General features: G+C 47.2%; 1 protein-coding gene across 2 annotated transcripts in view; it reads right to left on the minus strand.

The window, feature by feature from the left end:
• The window catches only part of LOC141069058 (macrophage metalloelastase-like), a 93,195-nt gene that overhangs the window by 24,365 nt on the left and 55,475 nt on the right, over positions 1-13,355 (minus strand). The window contains exon 1 of one of the 2 annotated variants that reach the window (XM_073558358.1): positions 6,393-6,542. The exons of the other annotated variant lie outside the window; for it this stretch is intronic. Within the exon in view, the coding sequence (XP_073414459.1) occupies positions 6,393-6,503 (111 nt within the window). The 5' untranslated portion in view covers positions 6,504-6,542. Of the gene's footprint in view, positions 1-6,392; positions 6,543-13,355 lie in introns of those variants that run through there. 2 annotated transcript variants of the gene reach the window in all.

Genomic DNA, 13,355 nt, shown 5'->3' on the forward strand with positions numbered 1-13,355 from the left:
CAGAAGGTGTGGCACCAGATCCTGATAAGGTCACAGTCATCCAGGACTGGCCGAAGCCAAGCAACCTTCATGAAGTACGCCAATTCCTTGGACTGATAGGCTACTACCGAAGATTCATCAAAGGCTTTACTGAAATTGTGGTGCCCCTGAGGCTCAGTCGCCACAGAGGTACTCCACCTTCTCCTAAGGTGTAGTGTCCCACCACCTAGGTAAGTTGGGAACTCCTTTCCCCACTCCAACACCTGCATCCCACACACAGGATAGTTCAGCACTGACCACATTGCGGCTTCATGCTTAGAGGGTAGCAGAGCACCTTTCGTGGTTTCTTGCTTCGTAACACGAGATGTGCTGGGAGGTGGGTGGAGTTGAGATATATAAAAGGTTGGGAAGGTTTAGAATTACAGGTCAGTCTCACAGGAGGTCAGCCTGGGAGTGAGTCTGGACAGTCAGTCAGGAGAGTCTGAGGACGGGTCCGAGAGGAAGGAGATCCCTAGAAAAGGGAGAGAGAGGAAGGAGTGCTGCAGCTGCCTCAGTGACCTGAGCCAGCTGGCACGGGAAAGGAACAGAAGGAGAAAGTCGTAGAACTGCAACCTAAGCTTCCATAAGAGAGAGAAGGAATAGCGTGGAACGAAGGAGTAGGAGAAAAGAGAGGAGTTGTGGGTTGAAAGAGGAACCCTGCCTATAGGTTCTTAGCGCAAGGCCGGGAACCAGTCCCCAAGGTTGTATGGACAATTATGGTTCTGCAGCAGACACCGGTGGAGTAGTTGGCTGTAAATGCACTACTCCCATCCAAGACTTGGGGCACAACAGCAACTGAATAGAGAGCCAGGACTCTGGAGAAGGGAGTCCCCGAGAGAGGCTACAGCTGTCTGTCATACAAGTAGAGTTGTTAGGAACATCTGACAGGAGGAACTTCAGAGTACCACGGTACAGGAGCTCTTCACACTACAAGGCGCAATAGAGGATTCATTCAGGAGAGGTACATGTTGGCAGGGTGTTGGAGAGGAGAATCCTGACTTGCCAGGGAGGTTGATTGAGTCTCTGCCCCGGAGGACACGGCACGGAGGCAGGCATCAGTGTGCACCATGAACTGTGAGTAAAGTTTTGGAACTGCAGGCCCTGGTGACTTCCATTCATTTGTGCGCCAACACCGTCAGGACCGCTACATCTGGGTACCGACATTCCTCACACCGCCTGTGCCTTTACACTGCCCTGGGGTTACAGCTTCACCTGTGGGGAGCTGCACCATCTATGCTGCAACACACCATCAGCCCCAAAGGATCTGCATGCAGCGTTGGCTTAACATCTTGCTTGCCAAACACCACAGGTGGCATCACATAAACTATATCACAAACCACCATTGATTTGGGCGCCCAGGGCCACGGACCGGGTCACAGCCACCGTGACATATCCCACTGACACCGGCCCGGTACCGAGTAACCCACAGCCCTGGGACGGGGCAACCCAAAATAGCCCCCCCTCTGCAAAATCTTCTGGTAGGGCAGTCCAAGAAGACCAAACAGAAAAATTCCACCTTTGAATGGACTGAAGAGTTGGAAAGATCCTTCACCAGATTAAAGATGGCTCTCACAGGGGATGAAGTTCTGGCCTACCCAGATTATGACAAACCCTTTGTGCTGTACACTGATGCCAGCAATGTGGGACTAGGAGCCATACTGTCGCAGGTACAGAATGGGAAAGAAAGAGTGATCTCCTACGCCAGCAGAAAGCTGCGCCCCACTGAAAGGAACCTCGACAACTACAGTTCTTTCAAGATGGAGTTCCTTGCCATAGTCTGGGCTGTCACCGAAAGGTTCAAACATTACCTAGCCTCCGCCAAGTTCACTATCTTCATGGACAACAACCCGTTGACACACTTGGACACTGCAAAACTAGGTGCACTGGAACAGCGATGGGTGGCTATCTAACTATGAGTTTACCATCAAGTACCGGGCAGGGCACAAGAATGCCAATGCTGATGCGCTGTCCAGAATGCCTAACCTACCAGATGCAGGAGAAGACCCTGAGGCTCTTGAAGAAATAGAGTTACCTCCCTTCCACCGGCCACTTGCGGCCCAGCGTGCTCAAGGAGTGAAAAACAGATGGTCTGGCTTTAAGGAGGTCACCCTGAATCCATTGCCCCATCATGACTGGGCAGAAACGCAAGATAGTGACCCTGCAGTCCGCCTGGTGAAGGACCTACTGTCACAAGCTGACTCACGCCCAGAGTCGGATGCTCCTGAAGAAACCCAGCAGTTGTGGAAGGAGAGAGGCCGGCTGTTCATCTATGAAGGAAAACTATGTCAGAGGAGTATCAATGCCTGTACTCATGAGCTGGTCTGGCAGGTGATAGTCCCAAAGAGAGATGCATCAATGGTCCTGGAAGCATACCACAATGGAGCTGGACACTTCGGATGGAAGAAGTTGGAAGCATTGCTCCGGGAGAGGCTCTACTGGGCTGGTATGAGGAAAGCCATTGAGAGGTGGTGCCGGGAGTGTGGACAATGTAACCTGCGCAGAAAAGATCGAAACAGCCAGAGAACTCTTCTACAGCCAATCATCACCAAACAGTCCCTTGAGTTGGTAGCCCTAGACCATGTGAAGCTGGTTCCAAGCCGGTCAGGCTACATCTATGCTCTTACCATTGTGGACCACTACTCAAGATTCCTGGTAGTTGTGCCTGTCAAAGATCAGACAGCCAGGACAGCAGCCAGAGCATTCCAACAGCACTTCTGTAGACCACATGATTATCCTGAAAGAGTGCTTACAGATCAAGGTCCAGCTTTCGAGGCAGAAGTGTTCCAGGAATTCTGTAACTTGTATTGTTGTAAGAAGATCCGGACCACCCCGTACCACCCACAGACCAATTGCATGTGTGAGAAGATGAACCAGGTAGTGATTGACCTACTGAAGACTTTGCCCTTGGAGGAGAGGAATCTGTGGCCAGAGAAGATGCCAGATCTGGTGGACCTCTACAACCATATTCCAGTAAATTTCACCAACTGTACCCCAGTCTAGTTAATGAGAGCAAGACCTGGTAAATTGCCTATTGATTTGGACATGGGAGTCCTTACGCCCGAAGTAACATCACCAGATGCTGACTGGGATACAGAAAGACAACAACAGTACAGAAGAGTTCAAGAATGCGTGGAAAAGAGTCTAGCCCAGGCAAGACAAAAGCAGGAAAAGCTTTACAATCAAAAGGCACCTGCTGTTCCTTTGTCGCCGGGAGAACAAGTCTTAAAAAGGAAGAGAAGATTGCACAAATTGGATGATCAATGGGAAGCTGAACCTTATACCATTCTGCCCTCAAACTTTGATAATACCAAGGTAAGCCTTATTAGCAAAGATGGAGGAGAAACCTCAGCAGCAATATCAAGAGATCACCTGAAACTATGTCCTGACCTGCTGAAGGAAAGAGTGGAAGAACCAGATAGCATCCAACCCATAGAGGAAGAAGAGAAGGTCAGCACAATACTTGGGGAATTTCCTCCGAATTGGACTAAAGTAAATGATGCTATAGTGGTGCCGGTGTTGACATTTCCCCAATTGGTAGCACAGGAAGACGTGACTCAAGGAAATCCTGAGGATCAGGAAAATCAGGCAGCAGATGCCACACCAGCAGTGGAGCCAGAGAACCCTCGCCCTGCCAGTGGTGAACCTGTTATGCCCCTGGAGAGTCTAAGAGTCTGCAGACAATCTAGGATCCCTGTGCCATGCAGAACCCCCAGTAGTGTATCCAGTACATTACCCACTACACCAGTATTACGCAGGTCTACCTGCATTACACAAGGGATACCACCCATCAGATATCGTATATAGATAAATGTAAATGTTGAAATTGTATGTGTATATACGTAACTGTTTTTCAAGCTTTGTGCCTACAGGTAACCTGTAAGAGTTTCCTTTCGATTTGCCAGTTTTGTTTTATGGACATTGTACCACAGGACTTGTGTGGTCAAAAACTTTCCTGTACATAGTTCACCATTTGCCCAGGAATGGACCATGGACATTGATGCTTGGACTTATCATCATAGGACCATTTTTGAAGCTCTTGGTTTTTTGTAACTTTTTCATTTTTAACTCTTGTACAATTATTATTGTCTAACTGTTTATATGTTTCATGTTTTTGTTCAGCCCAGGAGTGCTGACTTGCACTAGGGAGGAGTGTGGCACCCCCAGGGGTATGGTCGCCACATTGGCATTGCCTTCCTCCAGGGGAGGGTAATGCCAGGCCTGGAGGCAATGATGGGTCTCTCTCGCAGTCAATCTATGCATGCAACACAATTCCACTCCAGGCCAGCAGGGGGAACTCTGAACCGGGATTAAGGGGAGGAGTGCTCTCTGAAGGCCAAGAGGAAAGGGTGGTGAGTTAGCTAGTCTGCAGAGGTTGAAGTGTGCAGACGTGTGGAAGCAGCGCTGAAATAGAGCTGAGAGGAAAAGCTCATCTCTGGAGAGAGTGCATGAACTGGAGCCTGGTCTCCATGGTTGTATGGATACTAACGGTCCTGCAACAGACACCAGAGGAGTAGGAGGCTGTAAATGCCCTGCTCCTATCTAAGACTTGAGGGCACAACAGCAGCTTGGATAGTGAGCCAGGACTCAGGAGAGAAGAGTCCCCGAGAGAGGCTACAGCTGTCTGCCGTGCAAGTGAGGTTCTTGAGAACATCTGTCCGGAGGAAATCCAGTGTAACTCAGTACTGGGAGTACTTCATTCGAATAAGCGCTAGTAAGGAGACTGCACAACCCATCTGCTGAGAGAGCATCCCTGAATTGCTTCCTGACTAGCCTGCTCCAATACCATCTGTAATCAGGACCTGGACTGCAGTTATCAAGTAAAGGTACGGAAATTGCACCCCGCTGTGTCTTGTCTGCTTCCTACCTTTCCGGCACCACTACATCCCCGTGCCAACCACTTCTACACTGCCCTGGGACTATAGCTTCACCTGTGGGGAGCTTTTACAGCTTTGCTGCACCATACCATCAGTCCCAGCGGATCTGCATGCAGCGTCGGCTTAAAACCTCCCTTGCCGAGCACCACAGGTGGCGTCACAAACTATTCATCTAACTACATTCCACCATTCACACTTCCCCTATTACTTGGGCACCCAGGGCCACGGTCCGGGTCACCGCTGCTGTGACACATCCCACTGATACCGGCCCGGTACCGAGTACTCCACAGCCCTGGGAGGGCGACCCAACTGCAGCAGTAAAAACAAGTAGATTTACTGTTTCATGTAAGCAACCAAATCTATATTAAGTGTTCCTTTATAATAGTAGAAAAAAAGTCTCATTGCATTGAGTGTGGCAGTAGCCCACCTTTACAACCTTTTTATCACAGAGCATTTAACTTATAAAATGAAGCCGTTTTGGAAAAAGTCTTAATTCAAGGGAATCTGTTGATAAAAGAAATTGCAAAACTCCTATATGGGCATGCAGGTGTTAGAAATACTCATCCATCTACACCTTATATCTGCAATTTGCTGTTGCATTACTAAGAAATTTTCATTTTCATCCATATGCGAATGGTGTTAAGTGCTCTGCGCGTGACAGAAAACTTCCTGAGCCTCTGCCTTCTGAGGCTGTTTCCCCACCCAGCACCAGCCTTTTTAGATTGGTTGATAGCTCACTGTCTGTCATGAGCCAGGGAAGGAAATCAGACATTGAGCTATTAATCAAACTAAAGAGACTGGAGCAGGGCGAGAAAGCAATCTCTGGAGCCTGAGGTTCAGGAAGTGCTCTGTCACAACTGCATCGCTTAAAGCCTTGCTGTGCATATGGATGAAAATGCTAAACGCTCAGGAATACAGCAGCAGATAGAAGATATAAAGGAGTTGATGGATTTACACCTAAGACCTGCATGCCCATCTATGTGGTTTGAGAGGATTGATATTATGTCAGATTCTCTTTAACAATTTGATAAATTAAAGCAAGGCAGATTACAAAGTTTTAGAACTTTTTCGATCACCTGGAAAAACCATCTGGGTGACATTATTCATAGGGTTAGTATTTGTTGATCAAAATCTACACAGTTTTACATTTTACTATCTGTATAAATTCCTCACATTTTTAAACTCTGCCTTCTGTCATTGTTTACTCCTAAAGGATAAAAGTCTACATTACTCGTGTGATGGATACACAGATACGGGACTGGTTACACTTACAGTACAGTCATCACAACTGTGTCTTGTTGTAAGTCAAGATTTTCATTCCTAGAAATAAACAATGAAGGTTTCTATTGTACAACAGCAGGCCGAAATCTTTAAAATTGTGAGAAATTAATTTATATATTAGTACATTTTGTAACCTTTCATTAGACAATAAATCCTCTTAATTGATGAAATTGTATTAACCCTTTTGAGTTTTATGTTATTTTTTTTACAGAAACATACCTCTGCTAACTTCTGATCAGAAGAACTGACGCCTGCGTTGTTTTGGGGTCTTGGCATGGAAAGAGCGCCACAACATAGCGAAAGCAGGACCAAGCAATGTACTTGCATCATGGTGGCAGTCTGAGTACACAACGGCACTGTTCTGTGCCACTCACAGCATCATGCTTTATAGCTGAAGGTGTGTTGCAATGTAGTGATAAATTATGAAATTAACCGAGGTCTTTTTACAGTAATACTTCTTAAATAGTCACAGACACATGTCCACTGTAATTATAAATTAGCGAATATCGGCCCACATATTTTATTTTATGCTGTGGAACCTGCATATTTACAATACATAGTGATTTCCTTAAAGGGAATCTGTCAGAAAGTTTACTCCTTTTTAACCATTTCAAAGATAAATGCATTGATACTTTATTTATTGGTCTCTGTTGGGTTATCCTGCTGATTTTATAAATATGCAAAATAAGCATTAAATGCTTTGTCCCACCCAGAGCACCTAACAACAAACCTATCGATCTAGGTCATTTACATATTTAGCACCTATCTCCCCTCTGTTGATTGATGTCTAGCTGTCTTGCTGATGTCAGGTGCTGGGCAGGAAATCTCGCGCATGCTCACATCGCGATTCCTGAACCAGCACTGTAAAATGCGCTTTAAAGGCACTTTGAATTTTTTTTCCTATTTTACAGTAGACTATGTAAAAAAATAAATGGCGTCATTCAAAAATACAGCTTATCTAGCAAAACAAACAAGCCCTCATATGTCTACATAAAAAAATTTTTTTAAAAAAGTTATGGCTCCTGGAAGAAGGGAAGGAAAAAGCAAAGTAAGAAAATGGAAATTGTCCTACTCGGGAAGGGGATTGGATAGAACGCATATCCACCCCACCTCCAGAGTCCAGCGCATGCTTCCCGCTGCTGATCCGGTCTCTGTTTTGCCTGCAGTGGTAATATCACAACATCACCACTGAAACCAATCACCGAGCTCTGGAGCTATTCTCATGCTTGTTTTTCTACATTTTTCCAATTTTTAAGGGAACACTAACAATATAGAGGCCACATTTTTTGTGTCAAGGAGGCTCAACTCCTTACCCTGCTCCATAAACCAGCGCCAGTTTTATGATGGGAAGGAGTTAAAGTTTATCTTATATCATGTAAAATAAATCTCCCTGTGCCAGTGCAGTCGGCCATCAGTGGGCCCATCCACCTGTTCAGAGCAACGGCACTTGCCCGGGTGCACCAGATGTTGACCCCAGCCCTTGGGGGGGCAGCCCAGTTAGGGAGGTTTAAAGAATGGCATATGTTGATGTGTAGGCTGGACATTCAGCAGCTGTAAATGGCGGAATTGGGCAAGTTTGAGGAAGAGGAGAACAAAAGCGAGGCAGTTTTCTGGCAACCTATGTGTCATCAGGGGAAGGTGGGACAAAGTCCTTTGGAACCCATGCATGGTTCATTTTAATGAAGGTTAGATCATCAACATTTTGGGTCGACAGACGGGTCCTTTTTTCTGTCAGGATTGATCCAGCAGCACTGAAGACTCTTTCAGATAACACACTAGCAGCAGGGCAAGCGAGCTCCTGTAAGGCATATTGTGCCAATTCAGGCCAGGTGTCCAGTTCAGAGGCCCAATAGTCAAAGGGGAATGACCTGTGAGGGAGAACATCGATATGGGAGAAGTAGTTTGTAACCATAGTTGACAACTGCTGTCTCCTGTCACTTTTAATAGATGCAGTATTAGCAGTCATGTTAGCGGTACTTGAGAGATCAGTCCACAACATGGTCATGAAACCCCTGTCTCCAATGCCACTTCGGCTGTGTGCCCCACGAACACCTCTTCCATTGTGCCTACTACGGCTCATGGGAGAAACAGCACCGCTGCTGTGTGCTGGGAAAGCCTCAAACAAACGGTTTACCAGAGTTGCTTGTTTGTTAGCCAATATTATCTCTAGGTTCTCCTGTGGCATGATGTTGTGTAATTTGCCTTTGTAGTGTGGATCGAGGATGCTGGCCAGCCAGTAGTCATCATCCTTCATCATTTTGGCAATGCGGGGTCCCTTTTTAGGATCCGCAAGGCATAATCGCACATGTGGGCCAATGTACCAAGTGTCAATAATGCACTGCCACTGCTGGGTGGAGGAGCACTTTCTGGCAAATCCACATCCCTACAGTCATGCACAAACCCTGTACCTGATCTTGGCACGCCCACTGTTATGATGAGTCACCGAAGGAGGAAGAAACAAAATACCAGCTAAGTCCAGAAAAACCAGAGAGGTTGGCAGCTATCGGATTGCAGACCCCTGGACCTATCCACAACAACTAGCAGTAGCCGTGGGGGGTTCCTACGGTGCCCTAGACCCCTCGATCACAGCCGGAGAACTAGATAGCCTAAAGACAGAAAGGGGAAAAACTAAACTGCCCCAGAGCAGACCCCAAAGCAATAGGCAGCCCCCAACATATAATGACGGTGAAGCAAGATGAAAACACTAACACAGATAGAAAGATAGGTTGAGCAAATGATGGGACCCAAGCTAACTACACAGGACAGGACAGGAAAGCTGCTGTCTGCCATCCGCAAAAACCCTATCAAAATGAGCCAACCGACTGATAGGAAAAAACAGGCCATGAAGTCGCTAGGCTTCAAAAGACTATATCAGCACTCAGGTATATTCTGAAGACAGAGCAAAAGATCAACAGATCAGAGACAAAAATGGAATTCAGCTCACCCCCGGCCGGGGATAGCAGAATTCCAAAAAAACAAGGCAAAACAAAACAAAACTGAAGAGTACAAAGCAGAGCAGAAAAACTTAGCTTTGAGATGCAGGAATCAGACTGGTCTCCAAGAATCCAGCAGGAAAATCACCAGCCAGGAAGAAGGGCATCGGCAGCCTTATATCCAGTCCTCAATTCCAGCCACCCAGTCATCATCTAGCTGCCCAGGTGTTTGATAATCAGCCTCACTACCTTCCTTCACCAGAGGAGGGAGTTCATCAGACCTCAATAGTGAAGGGAAAAATGAACTCACAACAGCCCACATTTTCTGTTGCTCCCTGAGAAGCATCCTCCTGCCCAAAATAGTCATCCCCTCATCCTCCTCCTCTTCCTCTTCTTCCTCCACCTCTTCCAGGACAGTTCCCTAACCAGACAATGGCTGACTGTCAGCAAGACTTCCCTCCTCATCCTCCTCCTCCTGCTCCTCCTCCGCTGCAGACGCCTGTTCCTTAATGTGCGTCAAACTTTGCATGAGCAGACGCATAAGTGGGATGCTCATGCTTATGATGGCATCATCAGCGCTTACCAGCCGTGTGCATTCCTCAAAACACTGAAGGACTTTACAGAGGTCTTTCAGCTTTGACCACTGCACACCCAACAATTCCATGTCTGCCCTCAAACTGCCTGCCCGTGTATCCTCTCACAAATGCATTACAGCTTGCCTCTGTTTGCACAGCCTCTCAACCATGTGCAGGGTTGAGTTCCACCTTGTTGCAACGTCTATAATTAGGCAGTGCTTGGGTAGATGGAGCAATCGCTGCAGCTTCTGCATACGACTGAAGTGTACGGGCGAGCGACGGATGTGCAAGCACAGTCTTCGCACCTTATGGAGCAGGGATGTTAACACCGGATAATTATTAAGGAAACACTGCACCGCGAGGTTCAAAGTGTGAGCCAGGCAAGGTATGTGTGTGAGTTTTGCAAGGCCTATGGCTGCCACAAAATTACGGCCGTTATCACTGACTACCTTGCCTGGCTCAAGATGTAGACTGCCCAGCCATGACTCAGTTTGTCGCTGCAAGGAGTCGGCCAGTACCTCCGCGGTGTGTCTGTTGTCGCCCAACGACATCATCTTTAACACAGCCTGCTGATGCTTACCACTAGCTGTTCGATAGTGAGACACCTCGTGTGCAACACTGCCAGCTGCGGATGGAGTGCTTGTGCGACTGCACTCTGTGGATGAGCTTTCGCTTATGGAGGAGGAGGAGGGTTGAAAGCCTACAGGCAACTGTTTTCTATACCGTGGGCAAGGCAGCACTGTTCCACCGCCGCTGTCCCCTGTGGAGCCTGCATCCACCACATTAACCCAGTGTGCAGTGATGGACACGTTACGGCCCTGGCCATGCCTACTGGACCATGCATCTGTTGTGAGGTGCACCATTCCACTCACTGATTGCTTGAGTGCATGGACAATGTGGTCTTTCACATGCAGGTGGAGGGCTGGGATGGCTTTTCGAGAAAAGAAGTGCCGACTGGGTAGATCACAGCGTGGGACTGCGTAGGCCATGAGCTCACGGAAAGCTTCGCTTTCAACCAAACGGTAGGGCATCATCTCTAATGAGATTAGTTTGGCAATGTAGGCGTTCAAACACAGTGTACACGGATGAGAGGATGAGTACTTTCTTGTCCTACTCAGAGTGTCTGGTAGGGTGAGCTGGACTGGAGAGCTGCATATGGGGAAACTAGCGGTGGACTGGATGGAGTGAGAGGGGGTTGGTGATGGTATTGGTGGTGATGGCCTAGATTCTGTGTTTCGGTGCAAAACCATTGTAATTCCCTGAGTGCTTTGGCCTTGCGATGACACCTCAACATTTAGTGCTGGTGGTGTGCTTAACATTGGTGGTGGTCTTTCAGTGGTGGAAGCGATGGAGCGTTGCTGTCTACGTTCAGTCGGAGCAGGTGCACATGTGCTACCTGAGGTTTTGTAGTCCGTCCACACTTGCAAGTGCATGTTGGTTAAATGTCTAAGCATGCAACTGGTATTCAAATTTCTGAGTTGTTTACCTCGGCTACCTTCCGCACTTCTTACAGGTAACCTTTGTCTCAACAGTAGGATTTTGGACAAAGAAGTGCCACACTGCACTCTTCCTACTATGGTATACATTTTCTGGCCTTGCACACTGTGCTAAGTTGATCGTCTGGCCAAGCTGTCCTGCTACTCTTTTATTTTTTGGTCCACGTTTTTGGACAGCTACGGGCTTGCCAGATAACCGCTGATGCGATGTCAATGCCTGCTGCGGATCCTTCTCCTTATCTGAACTATTGCCAGCGCCACCCTCCTCCCCCAATGGATGCCAATCCGGGTCAAGAACTGGGTCATCCATCACCTCCTCTTCAAAGTCATCTGCACCTTCCTCTCTAACTTCTTCTGTGTCACCATGTAAGGTGGTATAGTATGCAGGAAGGGGCACCTGAGTTTTGTCAGGGTCAGATTCTGGCTCAGTAGAGTGCGAGGGCAATGTAGTGCTCTGGGTCCATATACCAGCAGAATCATCTAGCAGTGGCTGAGCATCAGTGCACTCCATGTCAGATTCATCTTGGACTGGGGAATTCAGGATTTGGCTGGATAACCCAGGCATGGTATGTGAAAAGAGCTCCATAGAGTAATCTGAATTGTCAGCTGCCGTACCCTTAACTTTTGGTGGGGTTGAAGGACACAAGGAAAGGTGTTTTTCCTGACCAGAACCTTGCACTGACGACTCCGTGCTTGCAGGTTTCGAACGTTCAGAAGAGGAGGCAATAGAGCTGGTGGCTGTTTCGGCAATGCACGTCAAAACCTGTTCCTGATGCTCCGGCTTTAAAAGCGGTTTTCCTACTCCAAGAAAAGGCATCCTCACTGGCCTTCTTGGGCCAGACAAAGAGGCAGGCTCAATGCCTCCTGCCTTAGCTGCTATTGTGCTTTTGCCAGAACCAGCCGATGCACCACCACCATCAGTACCAGCCGCGCCCCCCTGCCCACGTCCGCGGCCTCTTCCACCATACTTCCTCATGTTTGGGAAAATGTACCCAAAATACCAGCAGAGAGATGGTACTGTATGAGGAGCGTCCAGCTGTGTAAGGTGTATTAAAAAAAATTAAATCAACGTATATATTTTGTTAGTCACAGACGCTCTCCCAGTATGTATTTGACCGTAATACAACAAGCAGAAATACGGTAATGTATCAGAAGTGTACAGCTGTATACGTTTTTTGTGTAAATAACAATCTCCGCATATGTATTTACGGAGTGTCACACACACACGCTGACTCTATATAGATGTGACTGTAATGCGAACAGCAGATATACAATACTGTTTGAGAATCGGACAGCTCAATACGATGTAGGTCTGGAAAAATGGAAAATCTCCTCTGTTTGATTTTCTAGAGTCACACACAGATAGCTTGTATTTGTCCGTGATACCAGCCAGTACACGGTAGTGTGTGAGGAGCGTACACCGCTATACGGTGTCTGTATGGAAAATTGTAAATCTCCGTCTATGTTTATACGGAGTGACACACGCTGTCTCTGTATAGTTTGGACCGTAATCAAACAGCAGATATACGAAACTGTTTGAAAAGCGGACAGCTGTATAGGGTGTAGGTCTGGAAAAATGGAAAATCTCGGTTTGTTTTTCCAGAGTCACACACAGATAGCTTGTATTTAACCGTGATACCATCCGGTACACGGTAGTGTGTGAGGAGCGTACACCGCTATACGGTGTCTGTATGGAAAATTGTAAATCTCCGTCTATGTTTTTACGGAGTGACACACGCCATCTCTGTATAGTTTGGACTGTAATCAAATAGCAGATATACGAAACTGTTTGAAAAGCGGACAGCTCTACAGGGTGTAGGTCTGGAAAAATGGAAAATCTCGTTTTTTTTTTCCAGAGTCACACACAGATAGCTTGCATTTATCTGTGATACCATCCGGTACATGGTAGTGTGTGAGGAGCGTACACCGCTATACGGTGTCTGTATGTAAAATTGTAAATCTCCGTCTATGTTTATACGGAGTGACACACGCTGTCTCTGTATAGTTTGGTCCGTAATCAAACAGCAGATATACGAAACTGTTTGAAAAGCGGACAGCTCTATAGGGTGTGTGTCTGGAAAAATGGAAAATCTCCTCGGTTTGTTTTTCCAGAGTCACACACAGATAGCTTGTATTTATCCGTAACACCAGCCGGTACACGGTAGTGTGTGAGGAGCG

This window comes from Dendrobates tinctorius, unplaced genomic scaffold (assembly GCF_039654945.1).
Source record: "Dendrobates tinctorius isolate UK_male_01 unplaced genomic scaffold, ASM3965494v1 ptg000256l, whole genome shotgun sequence".
In the NCBI taxonomy this organism is placed as follows: Eukaryota; Metazoa; Chordata; class Amphibia; order Anura; family Dendrobatidae; genus Dendrobates; species Dendrobates tinctorius.